The 25,552-nt window shown below is 37.3% G+C and overlaps 1 protein-coding gene across 2 annotated transcripts in view; it reads left to right on the forward strand.

The window, feature by feature from the left end:
• LOC308634131 (cytochrome P450 2C55-like) overlaps nt 1–23,324 on the forward strand; it is a gene marked incomplete at both ends in the record, with an annotated part of 30,728 nt that extends 7,404 nt beyond the window's left edge. Inside the window, 6 exons of one of the 2 annotated variants that reach the window (XM_081267724.1) lie at nt 4,016–4,176; nt 7,067–7,243; nt 13,108–13,249; nt 17,475–17,662; nt 20,977–21,118; nt 23,143–23,324. In XM_081267724.1, coding sequence (XP_081123850.1) covers nt 4,016–4,176; nt 7,067–7,243; nt 13,108–13,249; nt 17,475–17,662; nt 20,977–21,118; nt 23,143–23,324 — 992 coding nt within the window. The remainder of the gene's footprint in view (nt 1–4,015; nt 4,177–7,066; nt 7,244–13,107; nt 13,250–17,474; nt 17,663–20,976; nt 21,119–23,142) is intronic. The other variant, XM_081267725.1, reaches the window with a different exon arrangement.
• Between the last annotated feature and the right edge of the window lie 2,228 nt (nt 23,325–25,552).

Below are 25,552 nucleotides of genomic sequence, written 5' to 3' on the forward strand. Positions count from 1 at the left end.
GTGATCAGGTCAGGAACCAATGGAGGATTCTCCTGGGGTGACGCTGATGGCCGCTGAGGAGACCATCATAAGGAGAAGTCGCTGTTCTCACCAGGGTCAAGATATGGCGGTAGAGTTTCAGAGCGGTGAGGATGATGCAGAGGATCAGGCAGATGATGAGAAGTGTTGGGATGTTAGTCCAGGTCCTCATCAGGCTCTCTGGCATGTGGGCATCAGTGTCAGCTGGCTGAATGTCTGTTCATTTGCTCTATCACTTATGCTAGATTTGGGGGCTTCTACTCACCCTTTTGATCCCTATCAGCCACTACTGGGTTTCTCAGTGAGGTCTTTTGATTCTGGGGTCAGGACAACTGTACCAGTGAGCTGAGGCCTGATCTCTTGCCTCTGACTTTATCAGGACAAAGGCAAATGACAGTGACTTCACTCTGGGTTTTTATCATGGTTGTGGAAAGTGACTTGCTTTTATCAGGCTCTGCCTGATGACAATATTAGAGGGCTCTGTAGGCTTGCTTGGTGGGGACTGCAGTTTTATTTTAAAATGGAGTTACTTGGGTTAAGGCCCGTCTTAGGTTAAGGCCATCCTTACACATTCAGTATTCTGTGATAACTATATAGAGCAATAACTCTTATTTCCACAGGAGTGCAGACTTTGGCAAATACAGTAAAGGTGGAGGACTTTGTGATGACGGACACTATTTTCTAGAGTAGGAGATTCTTTTTTTTTTTTTAATTTTCCCTTTCAGTATTGAAATGAAGAAATAAAAGGACTTCATTTATTGATGTAATTTTTTTGTGTTTGTCCAACCTGTGATTTAAATTTGAAATGAAGATTTCTTATTTCACTTATCTTTTTTTTTAATTGGTTGTTCACAACATTACAAAGCTCTTGACATATCATATTTCATACATTAGATTGAAGTGGGTTATGAACCCCCAATTTTACCCCAAATGCAGATTGCAGAATCACATCGGTTACACATCCACAATTTTACATAATGCCCTATTAGTAATTGTTGTATTCTGCTACCTTTCCTATCCCCTACTATCCCCCCTCCCCTCCCCTCCCATCTTCTCTCTCTACCCCATCTACTGTAATTCATTTCTCTCCTTGTTTATTTTCCCATTCCCCTCACAACCTCTTATATGTAATTTTGTATAGCAATGAGGGTCTCCCTTCATTTCCATGCAATTTCCCTTTTCTCTCCCTTTCCCTCCCATCTCATGTCTCTGTTTAATGTTAATCTTTTCTTCCTGCTCTTCCTCCCTGCTCTGTTCATAGTTGCTCTCATTATATCAAAGAAGACATTTGGTATTTGTTTTTTAGGGATTGGCTAGCTTCACTAAGCATAATCTGCTCTAGTGCCATCCATTTCCCTGCAAATTCTATGATTTTGTCAGTTTTTATTGCTGCATAGTACTCCATTGTGTATAGATGCCACATTTTTTTTATCCATTCATCTATTGAAGGGCATCTGGGTTGGTTCCACAGTCTAGCTATTGTGAATTGTGCTGCTATGAACATCGATGTGGCAGTATCCCTGTAGCATGCTCTTTTAAGGTCTTCAGGGAATAGTCCAAGAAGGGCAATAGCAGGGTCAAATGGTGGTTCCATTCCCAGCTTTCCCAGGACTTATTTCACTTATCTTAAGCTAATAGATCTCTCTTAGAGTATGTGCTAATTTTTTTAAAAAAGTATTTGTTTTATTTGTTGATGGACCTTTATTTTATTTATTCATTTATATGTGGTGCTGAGAATCAATCCCAGTGCCTCACACATGCCAGGCAAGCACTCTACCACTGAGCTACAACCCCAGCCCCAAGAGTATGTGCTAATTTTTGTTTGGTTTTCGTTTCATATAACATGGATAGCTTTTGCCTTTTTACATTTGTATTTACCTGCAAATGCCTGCATTTCCTGTAGTTATTCTCTCTAATTTAGTCAGCTTCTGTGCTGGTTCTACAAATAGTTCCTATAATTTCTGAAACTATTCATTCCATATAAAAGTTTCCAGGTTGCTATTTTAATCCTTCCTATGTCAATGTTTAACTTTTTACAAGGTTCCCAGGTGGATGTGTGTGAGGATGGCCTTAGTCCTGAGCCTAAGCCACTCCATATTATAAACTCCAGTTTGAAACCTGCAGTCTCACCAGGCACAACCACAGAGCCCTCCAGTATGATCTCAAACAAGTTACTTCCCCTTCCCATGATAAACAGAGTGAAGCCCCTGGCAGGCTGTCCTGGCCTGGTAAGAGGAAAAGGTGAGAAGATCAGAGGGGAGACCACCAGACCAGATGTGTTAACCCCAGGGTAAATGATGTCACTGAGAAATCTGGTGGTAACTGATAAGGATTGAAGGGGGGGTCAAAAGCCCCCAAATTTAGTATAAATAATAGAGCAAATGAACAAATATTCAGCCATTCGATACTGATGCACGAAAGCTGGAGAGCCTGATGAGGACTGCGCTGACATCCCAACTCATTTCATCTGCCTGAACCTCTGCATTGTTCTCACCACTCTCAAACTCTACAGCCACATCTTGACCCTGGTGAAACCTGCAACTTCTCCCTAGGACCACCTCCTAAACAGGCCATCAGCTCCACCCCAGAAACCTGCCTTGGTTCTGGACCTGATCACTGTGGTCTGAGTGAGTGTGCATCTGCTGGACTTAGAGCTTAAAAGGCTTGAGACTTTTGATCTGATACTTGAACTTAGCATGCAGAGGGAATGTCTGTCATGAGCCTGTCATGGTTAAGTGTGTTTGCAGTGCTTAGAATATTAATTACTCTAGAATTGTTTGCTGTGAATTGATTATGCCTATTGCAGTGCCTAGCATTAAGGATTATTGTTTTCTTGAATAAGAACTTATAGAGTGAAATTGTATTGAATGATTTGAGTGAATAAAGCATTGAAAAGGGCAGAAGCATATGGATATTCTTTATTTCTCCCCCTGGACTGCATAAGTCATACCTTTTGCTCATCATGACAATGTGCTTCTGCACTAACTCAAATTATTAAGGGTTTTCTCTCCACCCCCTGTACTGAGGATTGAATCCAAGGCCTCTCCCATGATAGGCAAGTCCTCTAACATTGAGCCATATCCCAAGTCCTTACTAGGTGTTTTATTTTTAAAGATTTGTTCATATTTTAATTAATTTATTTAGTTGTTTACGGACCTTTATTTATTTATTTATATGCGGTGCTGAGAATCAAACCCAGTGCCTCCCATGCTAGGTAAGCACTCTACAACTGAGCTATGACTCTAGCCCTTACTGTTTTTTTAATTCTCTTTTTAAATTTATATATGATGGTGGCATGTATTACAATTCTTATTACACATATAGAGCACAATTTTTAATATCTCTGGTTGTATACAAAGTATATTCACACCAATTTGTGTCTTTATACATGCACTTTGGATAATAATGATCATCACATTCCACCATCATTATAACCCAATGCTCCCTCCCTTCCCCTCCAAGAACCCTGCCCTATCTAGAGTTCATCTATTCCTCCCACACTCCCTCTCCCTATCCCATTATGAATCAGCCTCCTTATATCAGAGAAAACATTTGACATTTGGTTTCTTGGGATTGGCTAACTTTACTTAGCATTATCTTCTCTAACCCCATCCATTTACCTGCAAATGCCATGATTTTATTCTCTTTTATTGCTGAGTAATATTTCATTGTATATATAGTGGCCACTCAAAAGTTTTTTTTTCCCTTTGCCTTCCAAAATAACAGGGACCTTGGATCAGAATCATGTGCACAAAGAGTGATGTTTACTTGAGGCGTGAATATTAAAAGAGTATTTGTATAACAATTATTAAGATAGCTAGGATAGAATAGTCAATATAGGTTCAAAGGAAAAAATGATGTGTTGATTTTAAGCATGTGAGAGTTCTGTGTCAGAATTGTTTTAGAGATTCTAAAGTTACCCTTGTTTGTGACTCTAAAGACACAGACTTTTATATGTATATTTTAATGTCTTTCAAAATTGTTTCTAATTCTTCAGGCTCACCCAGTGATCCTACGTTCATCCTGGGCTGCGCTCCTTGCAATGTGATCTGCTCCATTATTTTCCAGAATCGTTTTGATTATAAAGATAAGAATTTTCTTAACTTGATGGAAAAATTTAATGAAAACTTCAAGATTTTGAATTCCCCATGGATGCAGGTGAGACCAAGATCATCTTTTCTTAACAACCATTTGTGTTTATTTCTCTGACAAGTCCAAAGTTCTACATCAGTGTCCATTGGGTTCACTATCAAACATTTCTCTCATACCTCAGTTTATAGATTATTGTTTGGAAAGCAGATTCATCCTCCTTCCTTGTTTTTTGGTTTTCTTTTCTTTGTTTCTTTTTTTGTTTGATAGTGTCTCTCTCTCTCTCTCTCTCTCTCTCTCTCTCTCTCTCTCTCTCTCTCTCTCTCCTTTCTGTAGAATGTTGTTTTCAACAACATGGTAAAAGTAATACATGGTATATGAAAAGAAAAACTAATGAAATAAGCACAAATTCTAAACTGTGTGACTTTTCTAAGCCATTTTTTAAAAGTCTGTAATCTTTGTCACGTGTGGTCTCTGAAATCTCTGTTCCTTTAGCTTATGTACCCATAGTTTCAACAGAAATGTCCTTGAAAGTGAGGAGCCAAAAAGAGAGAGAAAGAAAATGGAGGACAGGGGGAGGAGAGAGAGAGAGAGTCACAGAGAGAGAGAGAAGATGAACCAAAGGAAAGAAGAAAAAAAGAAGGAGGGCCAAAATAAATGGAGGGAGGGAGGGAGGAACTTTCTCCAGATTGACTCTATGCCAGCCAACTTGCTCGTAGGCAGCCTAGAATTCAGCAGAGGTAAAAACTTAGGGTCGTTTCTTAGCCCAAATTCTTCCCTGGGCCTGTTTGTAATTTGTTTGAATTTATCAGAATGTGTGGGTGCTTTTGAATGTTGTAATTTTTCAAAGATACCCTCTCCAAGCTTTCCTTCCTAGGCTGTTGTGCCTTAACTGTACTCTTTTGCCCTGGCTGGTTTAGGGTTGCTTCGTGACATTCTAAGTTAAAAAATTTTTTTTTCCTTCCGTAGGACATTATGAGTTTTTTTTTTTTCGTTATGAGGCTTTTGATATTGCCATTGCTTTTCTGCCCCAGTGAGTTCTGACTTAGATGAAGCAGATACACAGGCTTTACTTCTGTCTTTCAGGTAGTCCTCGATAGGTTACAGCAGAGAAACACAGTCCCTGTTCCTCTGGAACCAAGAACCAGGGTCCCTCACTGGGAACAGGGCTGCTCTCCTTAAGGCCACTGCCAAGCCAGGGAGGGAGGTGGGAGGAGCACAAGCAATGCCACAAAGCTTTCCAGCGAGTTTTAGTTATTTTATTTTATTTTTTAAACTCATCTTTCCCTTTGTTGTAAACTTCTGTCTTCCAGAGTTCTGACAAAGTTGATTCTGCCAGCTTTTCCAAGATATTTTGAATTTTTTTGGTGGGGGATGGGCTCTCTACTGTGCCTACTGTGAAGTAAATGTTTAGACACCACAGTCCTGTCCAGATCTTACTATCATGATGTGAACCTCTCAAAAAGGTAGACAGCCCTTCATTTTTACAAAGACGACAAATGCCTGAATCTTGGGGTAGAATTCAAGCCCAAGGGCTAGTGGTTTTCCCACCAAATCTCTGTTTCTAGGCAGCACTTTGGTGACTTCCCCGAAGGATGCCCAGGCACACAGTGGACGTCCAGGCTCTTGTTGAAAAGTTTCCATGACCCACAGGCTGGTCTGCCAGTCAACTCTAAGGAGCTCTTCATGACATTACTTGGCAGCAATATTGTAATTTAGAATATCAAGGATGGAGAATGTTTGGGACACAGCTGCTGCCAGGATCCTCTGAGTAGTGAGTGTGTTTGAGGCTTCAGCTGGTATCCTAGTTGAGAAAGTGACCAGGGTCAAGATCCCAGAATGATTGGTTTTTGGTGTGAATGAACCATAAGCAAACATCACACTATTACCCTGTGTTGAGCTACTGTGCCCTAAACTCTGCCTAAAAGATAATAGCATGATTTTATAGGAGTCATTTAACCATTCTTGTGTACAAGTGCTTGTCTATAAAATGCAGTGCTAGTTTTCATGGTATCTTTGCACCCCTCCCAGTTACAAAATCATAATTCTGTTCCTGAGGCTTATTGCTGGTGGAAGAAATAGCAGGGAGTGGCTGTGTGCTCTGTATCAGGTTGTCCAAACGTCCTTAACCTCTGTGCTCACGTGCAACATATGAATCATAACAATTCATGGCATTCTGTGTTTCAAGGTTGTGAGTAAAAATGAGAGAATTGACATAAAGATGCCCTAATGTAAAAAAATGTATCAGGATGGGACATTCTTCTCATGTTTGATGATATGGTCAGTTTATTCCCATCTCCCTGACAGCATGGAGGATTCCTTTATATGTGCAATCATATATTGGAGATCATGCTTTAATTCACCATACTTTTTTTCTTTTTCTTTTTTTAATTGCTTATTTATTTGTTATACATGACAGCAGAATGCATTTCAATACACATACAGAGCACAATTTTTCATGTCTCTGGTTGTACACAAAGTAGAGGCACACCATTTGTGTCTTCATACATGTAATTAGGTTAATGATGTCCATCTCATTCCACCATCTTTTCTACCCTCAAGCCCTCTCCTTTCCCTTCCCTCCCCTTTGCCCTACTAAAGTTCCTTTATTCCTCTCAGGCTTCCCCCTGACCCCTCTCCCCCATTATAGATCAGCATCCTCATGTCAGAGAAAACAGTCAGCCTTTGGTTTTTGGGGATTGGCTTATTTCACTTAGCATGATATTCTTTAACTTCATCTATTTACCTGCAAATGCCATGTCATCACACTTTTTAACCATGATTGGCATATGGTGTATATGACTTCAGTAATTTTTTTAAAATTTAATTTTATTTTTGCTAAGTGGTCTCACTATGTTGCCCAGTCTGGTCTCCAGCTCATGGGCCCAGCCTCCTTTGTAGCTGGAACTGTAGGTGGACCACTACTCCTGGCCTAATAAATACTACTTTAATCTTTAAGGTCTGCAGTGCTTTCCCTGCTCTCATGGATTTTCTCCCAGGGAGTCATAACAAAGTATTTAAAAATTTTGCTTACATAAAAAGTTATGTTTTGGAACAAGTAAAAGATCACCAAGAATCCTTGGACATAGACAATCCCCGGGACTTCATTGATTGCTTCCTGATCAAAATGAAACAGGTAAAATGTTATTTATTTGCTTATACTTTGTGCTTCTTTCATTAATAATTTCTTTACTTATTGGGAATATAATTGATCAGGCAAGAAACATTTGGTAAACATTTAAGTGCCTAGTGCATGCATGGATCTGGACTAAACCTCTTGGAAGATTTAAAATTGAATTCTTAAATTCAGTTAGAATACATGGACACTGCTTTTAGGCACTAATAAACTGTTTGGGGAAAAACAGATTATATGCCTCTGGTGAAATGGAAATATGAACCCATTAGAAAATACAGAATACCAAGCCATAAAATAAAAGTAGACACAACCTATCACACAGCATGTGGGAGAATAAGCAGAAAGGGCTTAACCTATGTGGTCTTCTTGCTTGTCCTGAGGTTTGATGTAGATCTTCAAGTATTTGCTAAGAGAAATAGGGGAGGGGATTTCAGAGGAAAGGTTCAAATGTGTGTGGTGGTGCAGATGCAGGAAAGAAGTCTGAGGTAACCAGAAATGAATTTGGGTAGATAAGGAGGTAGAAATTTCTTTCAAGTACTCTGAAAACCTGAACATTGGCATGGAGTGGGATTTGATCAGGTATATGTATGAGCCAGCTATGAGATTTTTTTCACCTCTTTGGACTTTGTCAGTTTGAAGATCATGAAACAAAATCAAGTCTTCACTTTTGTCATATTCTACAGCTCTACAGAAATGAGTTTTAGGTAGAGGAGCAGATGAGAGGCAAATGATAGGTTCTGTATGGAACGCTGCAGTGGTGAGAACTGTGATGCTGTTTGGTAATTTTCATATACATCAACAGTGTGCAGGGGTTCTATTTTCTCCACATCTTCACCAGCCCTATTATTACTCTGAAGTAATTTGACTTTTTTTTTTTTGCCATTCTAACTGGAGTGAGCATTTCCCTTATGATTTGTGATGTTGAATATTTTTTTCAAATATCTTTTGGCCATTTTAAGTCTTCTTTTGAGAAGAGTTTATTCATATCCTTTGTTCATTTGTAAATAGTGTTATTTATTTTCTTGCTATTGAGTAATTTGAGTTCCTTATATATTTAGGATATTAGCCCCTCCTCATTTGCAAATACTTTCTGCTGATCTGTAGATCGTCTCTTCACTGTGATAATTGTTTCCTTTGAGGTGCAGACACTTTTAGTTTGAGGAAATCACATTTACTATTTTAGCTCTCATTGCCTGTGGTGTTGTGGTTACATCTAAGAAATCACCTCCCAGACCAGTGACATGGAGGTTTTTCCCTCTGGTAGTTTTTTAGTATCATGTCTCACAATAAAGTCTTTAATGAATTTTGAGCCGAGTCTTATACAAGGATTGAGGTAATGGTCAAATTTTATTCTTGGGTATGGGTACGTGGATACCCAGTTTCCACGTTAACATTTATTGAAGAGCTTGCCCATTTCCCATTCCTTTTGTTACTGTTTTGCTTTCTTGGTCTTAGAGGCAATGCCTCCAACTTTGCAGTGGTGAATATGATGTTTGCTGTAGGCTTGTCATATATATTTTTATATTTAGAATTTCAGGGTAAGTATCCATTGATAAGCATGTCCCTCACCCCAGAATTTTGAAAAAAAAAATATATATATCAATCTTTGTCCTATAAGATTTTTGCTGAAAATAATTAATTCACTGAGAATCTCATTATAATTCCCTTCTATGTTATAAGTCATCTTTACCTTGCTGCCTGGAAAATCCTCGGCATTAAACTTTTGGCAATTTGACTATTATGTGTGTTGTGTGGTTCTCTTTGGATTCATCTTATTTGGTGTCCTCTGAGCTTCCCAAACCTGGATTTCTAATTCTTTTTCCAGGCTTGGGAAATTGTTATATATTTTGATAGGTTTTTTGCTTCTTTCAATCTCTCTCCTGGCATGACAGTATTACTTAATGTTGTTCCACTTGATTGTGTTCTTGATGTCCTTAAGCTGTCTTCACTCTTTTTCATTCTTTTTTTTTTCTTCTCAGATTGGCAGCAACCTACATTTGAATTTACTGATCCTTTCTTCTGCTTGATCTATTTTGCTGTCGAATTCCTCTGTTGAATTTTTCAGTTCAGTTATAGCATTCTCCATCACTATAATTTCTTTTTGGCACTGTTTTATATTTTCTATAGTTGTTGAGAAATATATTTTCTGTAATTTGCTGAAATTCTCAGTTTGTTCTTATTTATTTATTTATTTTTATTTGTTCTTCTTAGTTACACATGACAGCAGAATCCATTTTGATAAAATTATACAAGCATGGGATATATCTTATTCTAATTAGGAACCCATTCTTATGGTTGGGCATGATGGTGGGGTTTACTTAGGCGTTCATATGTATATATTGGAAAATTATTTTAGATTTTTTCTACTGTCTTTCCTATTCCTATCCCCGCTCCTTTCCTTTCATTCCCCTTTTTCAGTTTCTTCTTTCATTGCTCTCCCTCAGTAAGCATCTTTATGACAATTATTTTGAATTCTCTTGTCAGGCAAATGACATCTCAATTTTGCTAAGGTTGGATTTTGAAGGTTTATCTTATGCAGGCCATATGTCCCTATTTCTCAATTTTTCTTGACTTTCTCTGATGGTTTCTGCACATTATATAAAACAACTGCCTCTCCTGGTCTTTAAGACTATCTTCTAGTAGAAGAAGGATCTCACTAGTTTAGCTGTTTATTTGTATTTGTTTGAACTGCTGTGTCTGTTTTTTCAGCCCTTTGAGATTATAGGATTTGCCATGTCCTGTCAGTACCACAAGATAGTTAAGGAAGAATTCACACTCTCTACATATAGTTGAAAAGTTTGGGATGTTACAAAAGTCTTCCAATTCCCTGTATCCTCACAATGAATCTGAGAATATGTATGAATCTCCTACTTTCTTTCTATCCACCATGCCATGGAGAGTTTCTGTGGTCAATACCTGCACTCACATTCCAACTACTCTCTCTGATCTTGTGAAGATAGCTGCTGGAATTGTTCCTGTTGTTTGTCCACCTTCTGTGATCTAAGGATTTTTTTTTAAAGAGAGAGTGAGAGAGAGAGAGAGAGGGAGAGAGAGAGAATTTTAATATTTATTTTTTAGTTATTGGCGGACACAACATCTTTGTTTTTGTATGTGGTGCTGAGGATCGAACCTGGGCCGCACTCATGCCAGGCGAGCCACATCCCCAGCCCAATCTAAGGATTTTGAAGGTCCCATCAACTCCCCAAGCTAGGTGGTTAATGATGCAGGGCTGTACAGATTTTGGCACTCAGTGTAGAAACAAGCTTCTTTCAAGTTGAATAGGTACACCTGAAATTATCACTTTGGGTGCCTTTGGAGAAAGCTTAGGAAGTGCCAAACTCATGCTCACGCTGCCAGGGATTTGTTTATTGGCCTAGTAAACTTCCTAATAATTAGTAGCTTATGTGGGAGCAGAAGCAGTTGGTGGAGTATGCTAGTAAATTCTTTTCAGGGAGAAACCATGGCCTTTGTATTTTATTTCCTTCTCTGCCATGGATATTGAAGCCCGTGAGGATGCTTGCAGGCTTTTGTCAAATAGCCAAAATTTCGTAGTCTAGAGAAACATGTGGGTGCATATTAGTGGAGGCACTGACTTCCTCAACATGACCCCTAAAACTCAAGAAATAAAACCAATAATCAGTAAGTGGGATGTCATCAAGTTAAAAACCTTGGGCATAAGCAAAGGAAATGATTAAGAACATAAAGAGAGAGCCTATGAAATAGGAGAAAACTTTTACTTGCTATTCCTCTGATAGGCGATTAATATCCAGACTAAGTAAAGAACTCAAAAGCATAACACCAAAACAAAAACAAAACCAAGAATAAAACAGAACAACAAAAACCAGAAAAACAAATAACCAAACCAAGAAGTGGGCAAAGACATTTCTCAAAATAAGAAATACAAATGGCCAACAAATATATGAAAATATGTTCATCATCTCTAACAATCAAATCAAATAACACTCAGACTTCATTTCACTCCAGTCAGAATTGCAATTATCCAGGACACAAACATCATATATGCAGGTAAGAATGTGGGGAAAAGGTCCATTCTTACATTGTTGGTGGGGCTGAAAATCAGTACAGCCAGTCTGAAAAGCAGTGTGCAGATTCTTCAAAAAACTAGGAATGAAACCACCATATGGTGGAGTAAAGAAGGGAGGGAAGAGGAACAGGAATGGGAGACAATGCAGAATGAATTGAGCAAAATCATGCTGTGCCTATGTGTAAGTATATTGCAGTGAATTTCACCTGTATGTGTATCTATAAAGCACCGATAAAAATAGATAAATAAACAAATTAAAGGAAGATGAGTAGAGAAAGAAGAATGAGGTAGGAGGGGAGAAAAATGTGGGGAGACTGAGGTCTGAAACACAGTAAATTAAACTCCATGCATGTATGATTTTTGTCAAACCAACCCAACTATTATGTATAACTATAATGCACTAATAAAAGAAAAAAATATAAAATGCATGTAAAAATGTAAAAAATACCCTCAAACAACACATGGATGCATGCTCCCCTTTATTCCCAGAGCTAGTGAAGAGACAAACCATGAGGAATTTTTGAGTTAGGGTGTAATAACTGTGGTCCAATCCCTCCTCTCCTTAGGGAAAATCTGAATGGTGGTGATTCCTTCAAGATTGTGTGGTTTTAGTCCTTAGGGTGGGGTCACTGCCCAAAAATCTTGTGGCTTTTACATCTCATTTTGTCTGGATGTTTTCTCTGATGGCAACTGTGTAAGACTTTCTCAACTGTTTTCTTTCTCTGAGAGGGAATTGATTTGTGTAGAGGTGCATTCAGGGGTGGGGGGAGAGGCAAGTCTCTTATTCAGCTTTGTGGCTCATGTTGTGCTCTAAAAATTGCAATCTTTCACTTTTTTTTTTGTACCAGGGATTGAACCCAGGGGTGCTTAGCCACTGAACCACATTCCTAGTCACTTTAAAAAAATATTTTTAGTTGTAGATGGACATAAGAACTGTATTTTTTTATTTTTTTAATGTGGTGCTGAGGATCAAACCCAGCGCCTCACATGTGCTAAGCAAGTGTGCTACCACTGAGCCACAACCCCAGCCCCACCCACTAGCCCTTTTCATATTTTATTTTTGAGACAGGATCTTGCTAAGTTACTTAGGGTCTCGCTGCATTGCTGAGGCTGTCTTTGAGCTCGCTATCCTCTTGCTTCAGCCTTCCAAATTGCTGGGATTATAGGCATGTGCCCCTGCGCCCAGCTAAAAACTGCAAACTCTTGATTATGACTCATAATATTCTATAAAATTTGGCTCTGATTTATCTTTTTGTATCAGTTAAGATTCTGTGTGTAGATAACAAAGAAAAAATTAATGGATTAAAAAATACTATGCACATCTCATATACAGAGAGTATCTATTGTTGTCCAGAGCCAATACAATAGCCCTGAATCACCAAGAACTTATGTGCCTGCCATTATTCATCACCATACTTGTTGTATGAGCCTTTGCATTGAAGCTGAAATACTCATGTTCCCAAGTATTGCCTGTACCCACTCTATTGTCACATATGTGTTTTAGTAAGAAGGAAAGAGAAAATCATACCAGCAGATTCCTTCTCTTATGTCTTTGGCATCAAATATGTATTATGACCAACATATCTGCAATAAAATCTGGGCAATGGAATTTTAAGGCAAACAAGAAATAAGGATTATAAAAAATGAAATTTGGGTCAACATTCACATTCACATTCTCTGCTATACTATTCAGTTGTATGCACAATATACTTTCTATTTCTAAATATGCTTATTTTTGGAATAACCTGTGTTATTTTGGATTTATTGTAATTCAATATGATGGTAGCTATTTAATAATTAAATAATCAAATATTCCTAGGAGAAGCAAAATCGACAGTCTGAGTTTACTATTGAAAGCTTGTTGGCCACTGTAACTGACATGTTTGTAGCTGGAACAGAAACAACAAGTACCACCCTGAGATATGGACTCCTGCTCCTGCTGAAGCACCAAGAAATTACAGGTATGAGCACAGTTTTCCTCTTAGAGAAACTTAATTATCAAAACATGTGGGCTATGAGATATAATTTTTACTAATGTCACAAGGGAATAACAATGATACAAATTTGGAAAATAGAAGAAAGTGAATGAGAGAAAAGTGTTTGTATTTTAGTGACAAAATACTCTGGATAAAGAGTTTGGATGTCATGGGAGGGAATTTTCAGCAGGCACAAGCATCCTTGTATATTGGTTTTCTAGAGAACGGACCACTTTGAATAATAGATGTGTTCTTATAGATCTTTATTCTGAAACAGTGGTGTTCTGATATGGGGTCAGGGAAGATGGAAATTATTTGTTGAAGCATAGTGAATAGTCTGGAAATTTGGTAGATGGCTTGAGAAAATTTCCAGATTCTGAGAAGTATTTTAATAGCTCCTATTTATGAGAAAGAGATGTTATTTAGGCAGAATATGTGCCTTATGCATTTTATTATTCTAGAAGTCTGAGTCTAGAAAAATACTTGCCAAGAAGAGGATTTTTTCTGAGTATTAATAGTTTTCTCTTTTATAAGCAACCTTAATATTTTAAAAAATTTATCTCTCAGCAGATTCTGTTAATAAACATGTATTTTTCCCTGGGTCAGAATTCCATTGAGATGATAATAAATTAATTACAAATGAGAATTGCTTCTATGTAAGTTGAAGAGTGTAGAAAATAGCAATAAATCTTTATAAAACTTTGAAAGGAAACCGAAAGGATGAATAGGAGATGAGGGCAGAATGATTGAAATCATACCCTGAATATCATAATAGGAAGATTTAACATGGATGAACAGGTCAATTTGTGTCCCTACAACTTTCATAAGTCTCAGTATATTGCAGAACCAAGTGTCAAAGAAATAGAGGGAAGACAAATCAGAGACAGAAAGTCTCCCTGCCCAGTTTCCCTCCACCTCACCATTTATCAGATAACTTCTCCTAGAGGAAAGGTGATCACTCTCTAGAATAACTGAGTCTAAGGGCCCAGCACTCAGGAACACAGACACTGGGAAAGAATGGTGTGCAGGGCTGAAGGAAGGGTTAAGTAACAGTTCACTCAAATTCTGAGAACCTTACCTCCTTCTCCATCTTATTCATGCTTCAGCAGCCAGGTGTAAACTCTAGAGAATGAGTAGTGCCAATGGAAAGACCTCCATTTTTTTGCCATCTAGAAAAAATTCACAACAAATGTCCAGAGAAATAAATAAAATGAAAACATTCACCCAAAGACACAGGATTATGGAATTTCAGAAAACCAGGCATAAAATAGAAATTACCAATACTTTCAGGGATAAATAAGTTATATATGAAGATTAAGAATCAGAATGATAGTAGAATTCTCAATAGCAACTGTCCTCTGTGCATTCATAGACAAAAAAATATTTTCATGCCTATAAGTTACTTCTTGTCTTTACTTTCTCAGAAAGATACTAAAGGATGTTCTGTATCCAAATGTCTGAAACCAAGTCAGAGGAAGTCATAGGTTCTAGGAATCAGGAGAGGTCAAAGATATTTACTTGTAAATATCTTTCTTCCTTTCTTTATTTTTTAAAATTTATTTTTAAATTTTAACTTGTTATATATGACAGCAGAATGCATTACAATTCATATTATACATATAGAGCACAATTTTTCATATCTCTGGTTACACACAAAGTAGAGGTCAATGAGAAAGTCCATGTTGCTGGGCACCTGTCCTGGAATGAGTCAGGTGGATAATGCAGGTATTAGAGAAGACACCAAGAACCAAAGAAACATGAGTGATTATTTGATGATTTTAGTAATGAGAAAATTATTACTAGAAATCTGAAACATACATGAAAATTTACAGTAATTCTAAATTGGCATCTAAAAGTTAGGAATTAAAATAGACACTTTTTTTTAAGTCCAAGACTGTTTTGCTTCACAAAAGCTGAAGCACAATTATAATTGTTTTACTTGTAAATGATATTTCTTCCTTTCTTTATTTTTTATTTATTTTTAAAATTTTAATTTGTTATATATAACAGCAGAATGCATTACAATTCATATTACACATACAGAGTATAATTTTTCTTTTTTTTTTTAATTTTTTTTTTTAGTTGTAGTTGGACACAATATCTTTATTTTATTTGTTTACTTATTTATTTATTATTTATTTTTTTAAGAGTTATTTTTTAACATTTATTTTTTTAGTTTTCGGCAGACACAACATCTTTCTTTGTATGTGGTGCTGAGGATTGAACCCAGGCCGCACACATGCCAGGCGAGCGCGCTACCGCTTGAGCCACATTCCCAGCCCCAGAGTATAATTTTTCATATTTTTGGTTGTACACAAAGTAGAGTCGCACCACTTGTGTTTTCATACATGTACTTAGGGTAATGATGTCCATCTCTCACCATGCACAAAACTCAACTCAAAGCGGATCAAGGACCTAGGAATTAAACCAGAGGCACTGTACTTAGTAGAAGAAAAATTAGGCCTAAATCTCCATCATGTCAGATTAGGCCCTGACTCCTAAATAAGACTCCTCTAGTGCAAGAATTAAAATCAAGAATCAATAAATGGGATGGCTTTAAACTCAAAAGCTTCCTAGCAAAAGAAACAATCAGTGAGGTGAATAGAGAACCTATATTTTGGGAGCAAGTTTTTACCATATGCACATCAGATAGAGCACTAATCTGTAGGACATATAAAGAACTAAAAAATCTTAACACCAAGAAAACCCATATAACCCAATCAATAAATGGGCCAAGGAACTGAATAGACACTTCTCAGAAGATGACATACAGTTAATCAAGAAATATATGAAAAATGTTCAACATCTCTAGCAATTAGAGAAATGAAAATCAAAACTATTGGTTTTTTTTTTTTTTCCGGTACCAGGATTGAACCCAGGGCCACTTAACCACTGAGCCACATCCACAGGCCAGGTTTTTTCATTTTTTATCTTGAGACAGGGCCTTGCTAAGTTGCTGAGACTGGTCTTGAACTTGCAATCCTTTTGCTTCAGCCTCTCAAGCTGCTGATATTATTGATATGTATCACCATGCTCTTCTTACTTGTAAATGATATTTCTAAAGTCATATTAATGTAAACAATGAATACTGACAAAATAATAATTATATTATTACACTGGGAAAAAGAGAGCAGGGAAATTTTACCTGTTTGTGTGTGTGTGTGTGTGTGTGTGTGTTTGTGTGTGTCTTTGTATACTTTGCACAAGGTGATGATGGAGATGTAAGTCCTCATTTCTATTACCAGTAAGTTTTAGATATTGTCTAAAATGATGATCAAGTAATAGAAAGTCATTGTTAATAAAGGTCAGCATAATTTACAGAAAAAACTTCCAGAATGTTTCAAAGTAAGTGCCTTTGGGGAGTGTATTTTCATTGCAAGTTGAAAATAAACACACATATACACAGCACAAAAAACACATGTACACATAGAAATCTGTTAGTGCAATTCAAAATTTGAAATACCTTTTGTTAATTTGATGTGGAATTGATTCTTGTCTTCCATTTTTCTTTTTGTGAGGATAGTGATTGCATTCATATATACAAGATATTTATATATTGAACTACTTCATTGTTTCTATGTATTGGTTATCCAATACAGTAATGTGTAGATGTGTATAGAATTATATTAATGCAATAAAAGAGAATAAAATCATGTCATTTGCAGGTAAATGGATGGAGTTAGAAATGATAATGCTAAGTGAAGTTAGCCAATCCCCCCCCCAAAAAAAACAAATGCCGAATGTTTTCTTTGATATAAGGAGGCTGACTCATAGTGGGATAGGAAGCGGGAGCATGAGAGGAATAGACGAACTCTAGATAGGGAAGAGGGGTTGAGGGGAAGGGAAGGGGCACGGGGTTATTAATGAGGGTGGAATGTGATGATCATTATTATCCAAAGTACAGGTATGAAGATATGAATTGGTGTGAATATACTGTGTATACAACCAGAGATATGAAAAATTGTGCTGTACCTGTGTAATAAGAATTGTAATGCATTCCACCATCATATATAAATAAAAAATAAATAAATAATTAAACAAAGAATTATCTTAATGCTTAGTTTGTAGGAGCTATATGTATCCTCAGCAGAGCAATTTTAAGTGTAGCTGTATTTTATGGGCTTATAATGCTTCATACTTCATGTAGACTTGAATTATTGTGACAAATGTACCATTTTCTCTTACTCTATTATTTCTTGTGTCTTACCAGCTAAAGCCCAGGAAGAGATTGAACATGTGATTGGCAGACACCGGATCCCCTGTATGCAGGACAGAAGTCACATGCCCTACACAGATGCCATGGTGCATGAAATTCAGAGATATATTAACCTCATACCCAACAATGTGCCCCATGCAGCGACCTGTAACATTAAATTCAGAAACTACATTATCCCCAAGGTAAGATTGTTTCTATTATTCTGCATCTCAGTGCTCTTAAAGTTCCTGAATTCACAGTATGGTCCCAATCCTCTACCAACACAGGATGAGAGAGGTGAAAAACTGACACTTGTGGCACTTGATGGACTTTGTGCTGCTTACAGTTTGAAACTATAAAGCTTTCCAACACTTCTTGATTGGTGACATCTTCCAAATTTGTTGTACTTCTTTGATAATTTCTTTTGGCAACTCTTAGGTATTTATATCTCCAAATGAAAGTTAAAAGTCCAGATTATTAATTTTCCAAAAAGCTTTTCTGAGATTTTTTTCAGATTTTGTTAATAAAGGTCAACATAATTTACAGAAAACCTTCCAGTTTTCTAGTTTAATTTAGAAAGCATTGGTGTCTTGACATGTTAATTCTTTCCGTTCGTAGATACAATTATGTTCCAATTCCTTTGGGCTTTATTTAATTTTCTTTATATATATTTTTTGTTTTCAATACATCAGCTTGCACATTTATGCTTTTTCCCTAAATAAATGAGATTTTTTAGTTTATTGTAAATAGTGTATTTTCAAAAATGCCTTTTGTCTCTGGCATATGAAAATCAAATTGACTTTATTATTTATTATTTTGATGATCCTATGCTGAGCAACCTTGTTAAATTCACTTATTATTGCTAAATAAGTTATAAATTTATTAATAACTTATGTGTGCACATTTTATTGCATGGCTCAATACTTGTTTTAGTTCTTATTTTCTAATTCTCATAATGTAAACATTTTTAATTTTTATTTTTCTAAATTGTACATAGGGTAACATGTAGTGTTTAGATACATGTCTATGTTGTATAATTCAGTTAAACATCTGTATCCTTAATGTTTACCATTCCCCTCTAGTGAAAGCACTCAAAATTCTTTTTTTTAGCTTTTCGAGAATACACAGTACACAATTGCTGTCTAGAGTCACCTGACTCTGCAATGGCACTTCTGAACTTTCTTTCTCCTAAATAATTGCAACTTGTTACCCATTGGTTAATCTTCCACCCTCTTCCTTTCCTAGCCTCTGGTAAACACCAATCTAATCTCAATTTTTTGAGATTTAAAAAAAATTGCACATATGAGTGAGATCAAATACTTCCTTTTCTGTACTTGGCTTATTTCACTTAACATAGTGAACTCCAGTTCTATTCATGTTGTTGCAAGTGAAGGATTTCCTTTTTTTTAAATTTTTTTAAATATTTATTTTTTAGTTTTCGGCGGACACAACATCTTTGTTTGTATGTGGTGCTGAGGATCGAACCCGGGCCGCACGCATGCCTGGCGACCGCGCTACCACTTGAGCCACATCCCCAGCCCCTCTTTTGTACTTTAAATGCCCTATATTTCTTTCTCTTGCCTGATTGCTCTGGCCAGGACTTCCAGTACTATGTTGAATAAAAGTGGTGAAAAGGAGCATTTTGTATTTTTCCAGATCTTAGAAAGGAAGCATTTAACTTTTCTCCATTAAGTATTATATTGACTTTTAGCTGATCTTTTTCCAGATCTTAGAAAGGAAGCATATAACTTTTTCCATTAAGTATTATATTGACTTTTTAGCTGATATATATATATACACACACACACACACACATATATATAAATTAGATTTTATTATTATATTATATATATAATATAATAAAGGCCATATATAATATATATAATATATAATAAATAAAAAATATAATAAAGTCCATGTATACATTTCTTCTATATGTACTTTGTTCATTTTTTATCATGAAGGAATGTTAATTTTATCAAGTGCTTTTTCTGCATCTATTGAGATAATACTATGGTTTTTGTCTTTCATTCTGTTGATGTGGTTTTTCACATTTATTAAGTTGAATATGTTGTGCTATATATATCCTTGCACCCCTAGGATGAAACTCAGTTGAGCATGGTGAGTAATATTTCAAAAATATTTTTAATTGATTTTTAAATATTACATATGTCTAACTACATCAGATTGTGACTGGGGGCAAAAAATATCAGTTTGTACCATTATTTTTTTTTAAAGAGAGAGTGAGAGAGGAGAGAGAGAGAGAGAGAGAGAGAGAGAGAGAGAGAGAGAGAATTTTCAATATTTATTTCTAGTTCTCGGCAGACACAACATCTTTGTTGGTATGTGGTGCTGAGGATCGAACCCGGGCCGCACGCATGCCAGGCGAGCGCGCTACCGCTTGAGCCACATCCCCAGCCCAGTTTGTACCATTATTGATGATACTAAGATTCAAACTTGCTATGGGGATGTCTTCCAGATCTCCCTGTTGTTGAGATGATAAAAATAGTCCATGGGATATATGTCTGTTTCAGGACAGACAAGGAACCTTTGGAACCTCTAAAATGAGGGAGTGAGAGGTGAAGATGGGTGATCATGAAATTATGCTAGGGAACAAGGATCTGTGGCTGAGAATATCCTTTTCCCCAAATACCGCACCCAGTAGATTTTACATTAATCAATGATCCTTGCCTGGGTTGATGATCTTACCTGAATTGTTGCAAAATAATAACTTTTCCAATTTTGCAATCCTGCTGTGTTTTAAAGAGGATTCATCTGTGATGATGAGTTCCTTCCCACTTTATTCTTTATTCTAATTAGTTGTACATGACAGTAGAATGCATTTTGATGCATCATACATAAGTGGAGTATAACTGCTCACCCTTCTGGTTGTCCTTTCCATTTTAAATCAAAAGGAAAACATTGCATTTCAATGATAAGTACTCAATAGGCATTATTGTACTTGTTAATATGTTCTTAGAAGTCATCTTAAATCAGATCAACTCTCCCATTTGAAAAAGGCCTATAAACACCAAATTACATAGTTATATTGTGTGCATGTATAAATATGTAACAACAAATTGAACCATTATGTACAACTATAACGAACCAATAAAAACTATGGAAAAAAAAAGACAAAAAAAAAAAGACTTATAGACAGATTCCAAATTCTACTGACATTTTGGGAGGGAGCACAAGCTGTTTTTTAATCATAATCCACATACCAGTTGTGTGAATACTGAAGTAGTGAAATAGAGTAACATGTGGAGAAACTTTGTGTCCCAGATTGGTGCTAAGTAGAGAAATTCAGAAGGTTTTGCACTCAAATTGCAAAGTATTTGATCCTTCAACTGCTAATGCAGTTTTTAATTGGTTTGACTTCCTGGAATTGTCATTGCTTTTCTTTGGACCTGGTTTTCCACATTTATAGATCATACAGATTGGATTAGGTGAGCTACATCACTTCCTCCCATCCTTGAAATTTTTGTAACTTATTTTGTCTGTCTTCTCTTTTCAGGGGACAGACTTAATAACATCACTGACATCTGTCCTGCATGATGACAAAGAATTCCCTAACCCAGAGACTTTTGACCCTGGCCACTTTCTTGATGAGAATGGCAACTTTAAGAAGAGTGACCACTTCATGCCTTTCTCAACAGGTAATAAAGATTTACTTCCACTAGTATTTTAGGGGAATATAAGATGACTTTTTTTTTTAAAGAGACGCTGTTGCCCAGGTTGGCTTTGAACTCCTGAACTCCAGCCATCCTCCACCTTAGCCTCTGAAGTATCAGGGACTATAGGCATACACCACTACACTCAACTCTGAAACATAAATTGTGAGACCAGTTGGAAATTACGCGGTGCCTCCTTTGGGACTGGTACATTTCTTTTTTATACATCACTAGAAGTTCCGCTTCAATGCCCATGAACTTTTCTTGGTCATGACATATCCTCACTATTGTGCTACATTAGTGGGGCTTTTTGGGGTATCTGACCGGTTTTCCAAATGGAGAAAGCTCACAGTCGAAGTTGGTTGAATTATGCCTCTGGATATACAAACAAGTTACTTAGCTGAAACTTCTAAGCATTTCATTCTTAGAAGTGAAACTCATTAAAACTTTCCTTCCTTGCCATGAGAAAGGTATCTCAGTCCACACCTTAAGTATCTCCTCTGTGGTGTCCCTCACTTCCAAACATTTGCAAATATCCTAGAGAATATAATGGGCTTTTAAGAGTCTCTCTACTGAGTTAGGAAGCAGACAAGCAAACAGATCATTGTCTAGTAGGACTAGCACCTGTGAGAGAGGTAAGCTCAGGTTTCTGGGGAGGCAGAGGGTGAAGTTGCTTGCATTCTGCCTCTTCATACCCTGGCACATCCTAACAAGGTAAAGTAGAGTTGAGCTAGCTTGTAGGAAGTAGGGAGCAAGGAAAAAAGAGAAAGCAGGGCACTTTATAGAGGTAATGAAGTATAGGAAAGGATGTTTCTTATAGATCTGGGGGGTCAGAACATATCACCTAAGTGTAGACTGAGCAAAACCTTGGGAATGTGGAAGAAGAGTCTGCAGTGATTGAAGAGAACCTTTCTCTTCCTCTACTCATGATCATGCATTTGGGATATTCAGTCTCACTGCTAAATTGTGTGTGTTGAAACTCTAGATAAGGAGTCACCTTCATTTTTTTGTTATGACTTTAGATGGGCCCAGAACTGTCCATATTGAGATGTCAAGGATGAAGCCCTTCTTTTAAGTCTGAGTGACTCATATTTTAGCAGGGTAGAGAATAACAGAAAATGGGATTTGAGGTGATCTAAGCTGCTGTGGAAGCCTGACTGTGTTGTGGAAATTTAGAGGGTGAGCATCTACTGCCTGAGGAGATCACAAGCATTGTAAAGAGGAAATGACAGGGACATGGGTCCTAATGAAAGCATAAAAGCAGTGCTTCTTAGCCAAATGGGACACCATGAGGGGAAGCTTGAAACTTCATGGTGTGGGAGGATGAAGAGGCTTCTTGCCGGGAGCTGAGAGGAGAGAATGTGAGTTGAGACTGAACATCAGAGAGGGAAAAGAATGTGAGGACCAGGTCAGGCTATTCCTTCCTTGTCTTAGGACAGACAAGGAACCTTTGGAACCTCTAAAATGAGGGAGTGAGAGGTGAAGATGGGTGATCATGAAATGATGCTAGGGAACAAGGATCTGTGGCTGAGAATTGTGCCAGAGGTACAAAGGGAACATTCTTCTTGTCCTCTTCCCTTCAGTTGTCTGGGTGGGAAATGTATGTTTTCAGAAAAAGATTCATGTAAACTTGAAATGTCAAAAGTGCTGTTAAATTGTGTGGTTATTAGAGCTGTGATTGTGGTAATATGTACTATTTGGAGAATGAAGAGTATCTGATAAGATGAGATGTAGAGTGAATAGCGAATGTCTCCACTTTTCTGTGCATCTGTCTTACCAACCTTCATTCCAAGTGTCCTGTGTCTGATCCAGGCATGTAAGTAATCATTCATCAAATAGTTATGGCATACTTTTTTTTTTTTTTAAGAACCAGGATGGAACCCAGTGGTGCTTACCCACTGAACCACATCCCCAGCCCATTTTAAATTTTGAGACAGGGTTGCATACTTTTTATAGCATTGCCATACCTAATGTTTAAGGAGGGAAATCTCTGTGTTTGTCATATTTAGGAAAACGTATGTGTGTGGGAGAAGGCCTGGCCCGCATGGAGCTGTTTTTGTTCCTGACCACCATTTTACAGAATTTTAAGCTGAAACCTGTGATTGACCCCAAGGACATCGACACCACCCCCATTGCCAATGCGTTTGGCTGTGTGCCACCTTTGTACCAGCTCTGCTTCATTCCTGTCTGAAGAAGGGCTACTGGCTGCTGCTGTGCCACACCTGCCACTTCTCTTCCTTGGAGGCATCATCCCCCCCTTCTCTCAGGGATACCTCCTCTCAGCTCTCCCTCACATCTCCATCCCCTCCTGATCCAGGGAACATGCAGCCTTCATTAAGGAGAGTTTCCTGGGTCACTGCATAAATATATCTGCTATTTCCTGTACTCTGTAACTCTTGCATCAACCACAACAGATGCTAATATTCAGTTACTAATATGCTATCATGTTAAAACAGCACAATAACTAGTTTATGACAATTCAGAGCCATGAATTCTCTGCATGTTTTGAATAAAAAGTACTATTGTTTCTGGGTCCATTCTCAGAAATTTGTTGTTGTGCAAAATGCAGAAAGAAAAAAAGTTGGAAAAAAACCACAGTGAGATATCACCTTGCACATATTAGGATGGTTGTAACAAGAGAGAGAGAGAGAGAGAGAGAGAGAGAGAGAGAGAGAGAGAGAGAGAACGAGAACAAGGAAACAGGAGTGTTGGTGAGAATATATAGAGATTGGAAGGCCTGGGCATATGTGGAGAATGAAAAATGATGCAGCCACTGTGAAACAGAGTACAGTGAGTGGTTCCTAAACAAATTAAAATTGAATGATCATGTAACCTAATAATTGCATTTCTAGGTACATCTCCATGAGAAAGAATAGCAGTGTATCAAAACTATTGTACCCCTGTGTTCAAAGTAGCATTATTCACCATATGCCAAGGGTGGAAGCATTCCTGGTGTTCACTGATGAAGGAGTGCTAAGCAAAATGTGTTTTTTGCATACAATAGATATTTTCCACACCTTGAATAGAAAGGAAATGCGATACATCCCATGACACGGATGAAACTTGAAGACATTATGCAACATTAGATAAGCCAGTCACAAAAGTATAAATACTGTATTATTCTACTAATATGAGCTATCTACAATGGGAAAATTCATAGAATATTAAGTGTCTATGGGTTATTATGTGGGTGGTCATCAAGGACAAAAGAAGGCTTAAAAACAGCAGTTTATTATTTCTTTATACAAACTTAGTTTTGCAAATTGAAAAATTGTGTGCTAAAGTCTTAAAGTGGTAAATTTTTTATTATGCACACTTTCCCACAATTCAAAAATCCTATTCCTATTCCAAAAAATTACTAATTACATAATCTAGTGATATAGTTTGAGTCTGGAACATCCCTCATAAGGTCCATGTGCTCCTAAGTATGTGGTTTTATTGGGAGGTGGTAGGAACCTTTAAGAAGTGAAGCCTAGTGGGAGGTCTTAGGTCACTGGGAGTGTGCGCTAGAAGGGATTGGGGGAACCCATGTGAACTTTCTCTTTCCTGCCTTGGGTAGGAGATGAATGATTTTACTCTGTCAAGCCTCGCCAACATGATGTACTGCTATACCACAGTGCTGAAAGCAGTGAAACTAACTGTTCATGGAATGAAATCTCTGAAACTATGAGTCAAACTAAACCTTCTCTCTTTATAAGTTTGTTTTCTTAGGTCAGAAATTTTGTCACAGTAACAGAAAGATGACTAACACATTTAGACTGTAAAGTAGTATGAAAATATTTTAATGATGTTTATTTAATAAAACTGTCCTGAAAGTTATAATATAATCAAGATGCAAGAGAACACTTCTCCAGTCTCACAGCTTTTATCCTGATTTCAAGCCTCTGGCTCAGTGCTTCTACAAGTCCTTTTACACTGAAGAGTGAGGAGTCCAGAGGGACCACATGTAGAGGTAAGGTTCCTTAAAAAGTCCTTTATCCTCAGGATCTGACTTGGGTTGCATCAATTGGTTCTAAGATAATAGGAATGCAGATTCAAATTAAAGACCAACCCTTTTGTACCCTAGGCAATAGATTGGGGAATTAATTTGAGGGGCATATTGGCAGCCAAAGGGAGGTCTCAAGAGAGGGATGAGATGCCCTTGTATCTTAGGAGGAGTGTCCTATACCCAGAAATCAGGAACAGATGCTCCCTGAATCTGCAGGTTCATTCCCTCATACAGGGAAGCTCTTGCTTAATCATAGTTGGGTGATTTTTTTTGTCTTGTGTCTGACACATGCTGTCCTCAGTTTCTTTCTGCATCTCAATCTCTCAACCAATAATAATGAGGTTTTAGTTTAGGAACAAAATCTGCCTCGGAGAAGAGAAAATGTTTCTTATGAGCAGTTCTTCTAGAATTTGACTCCTTTTCTGTAGATC

Source organism: Spermophilus citellus, assembly GCF_964194105.1.
Source record: "Spermophilus citellus genome assembly, chromosome: 15".
Lineage (NCBI taxonomy): Eukaryota > Metazoa > Chordata > Mammalia > Rodentia > Sciuridae > Spermophilus > Spermophilus citellus.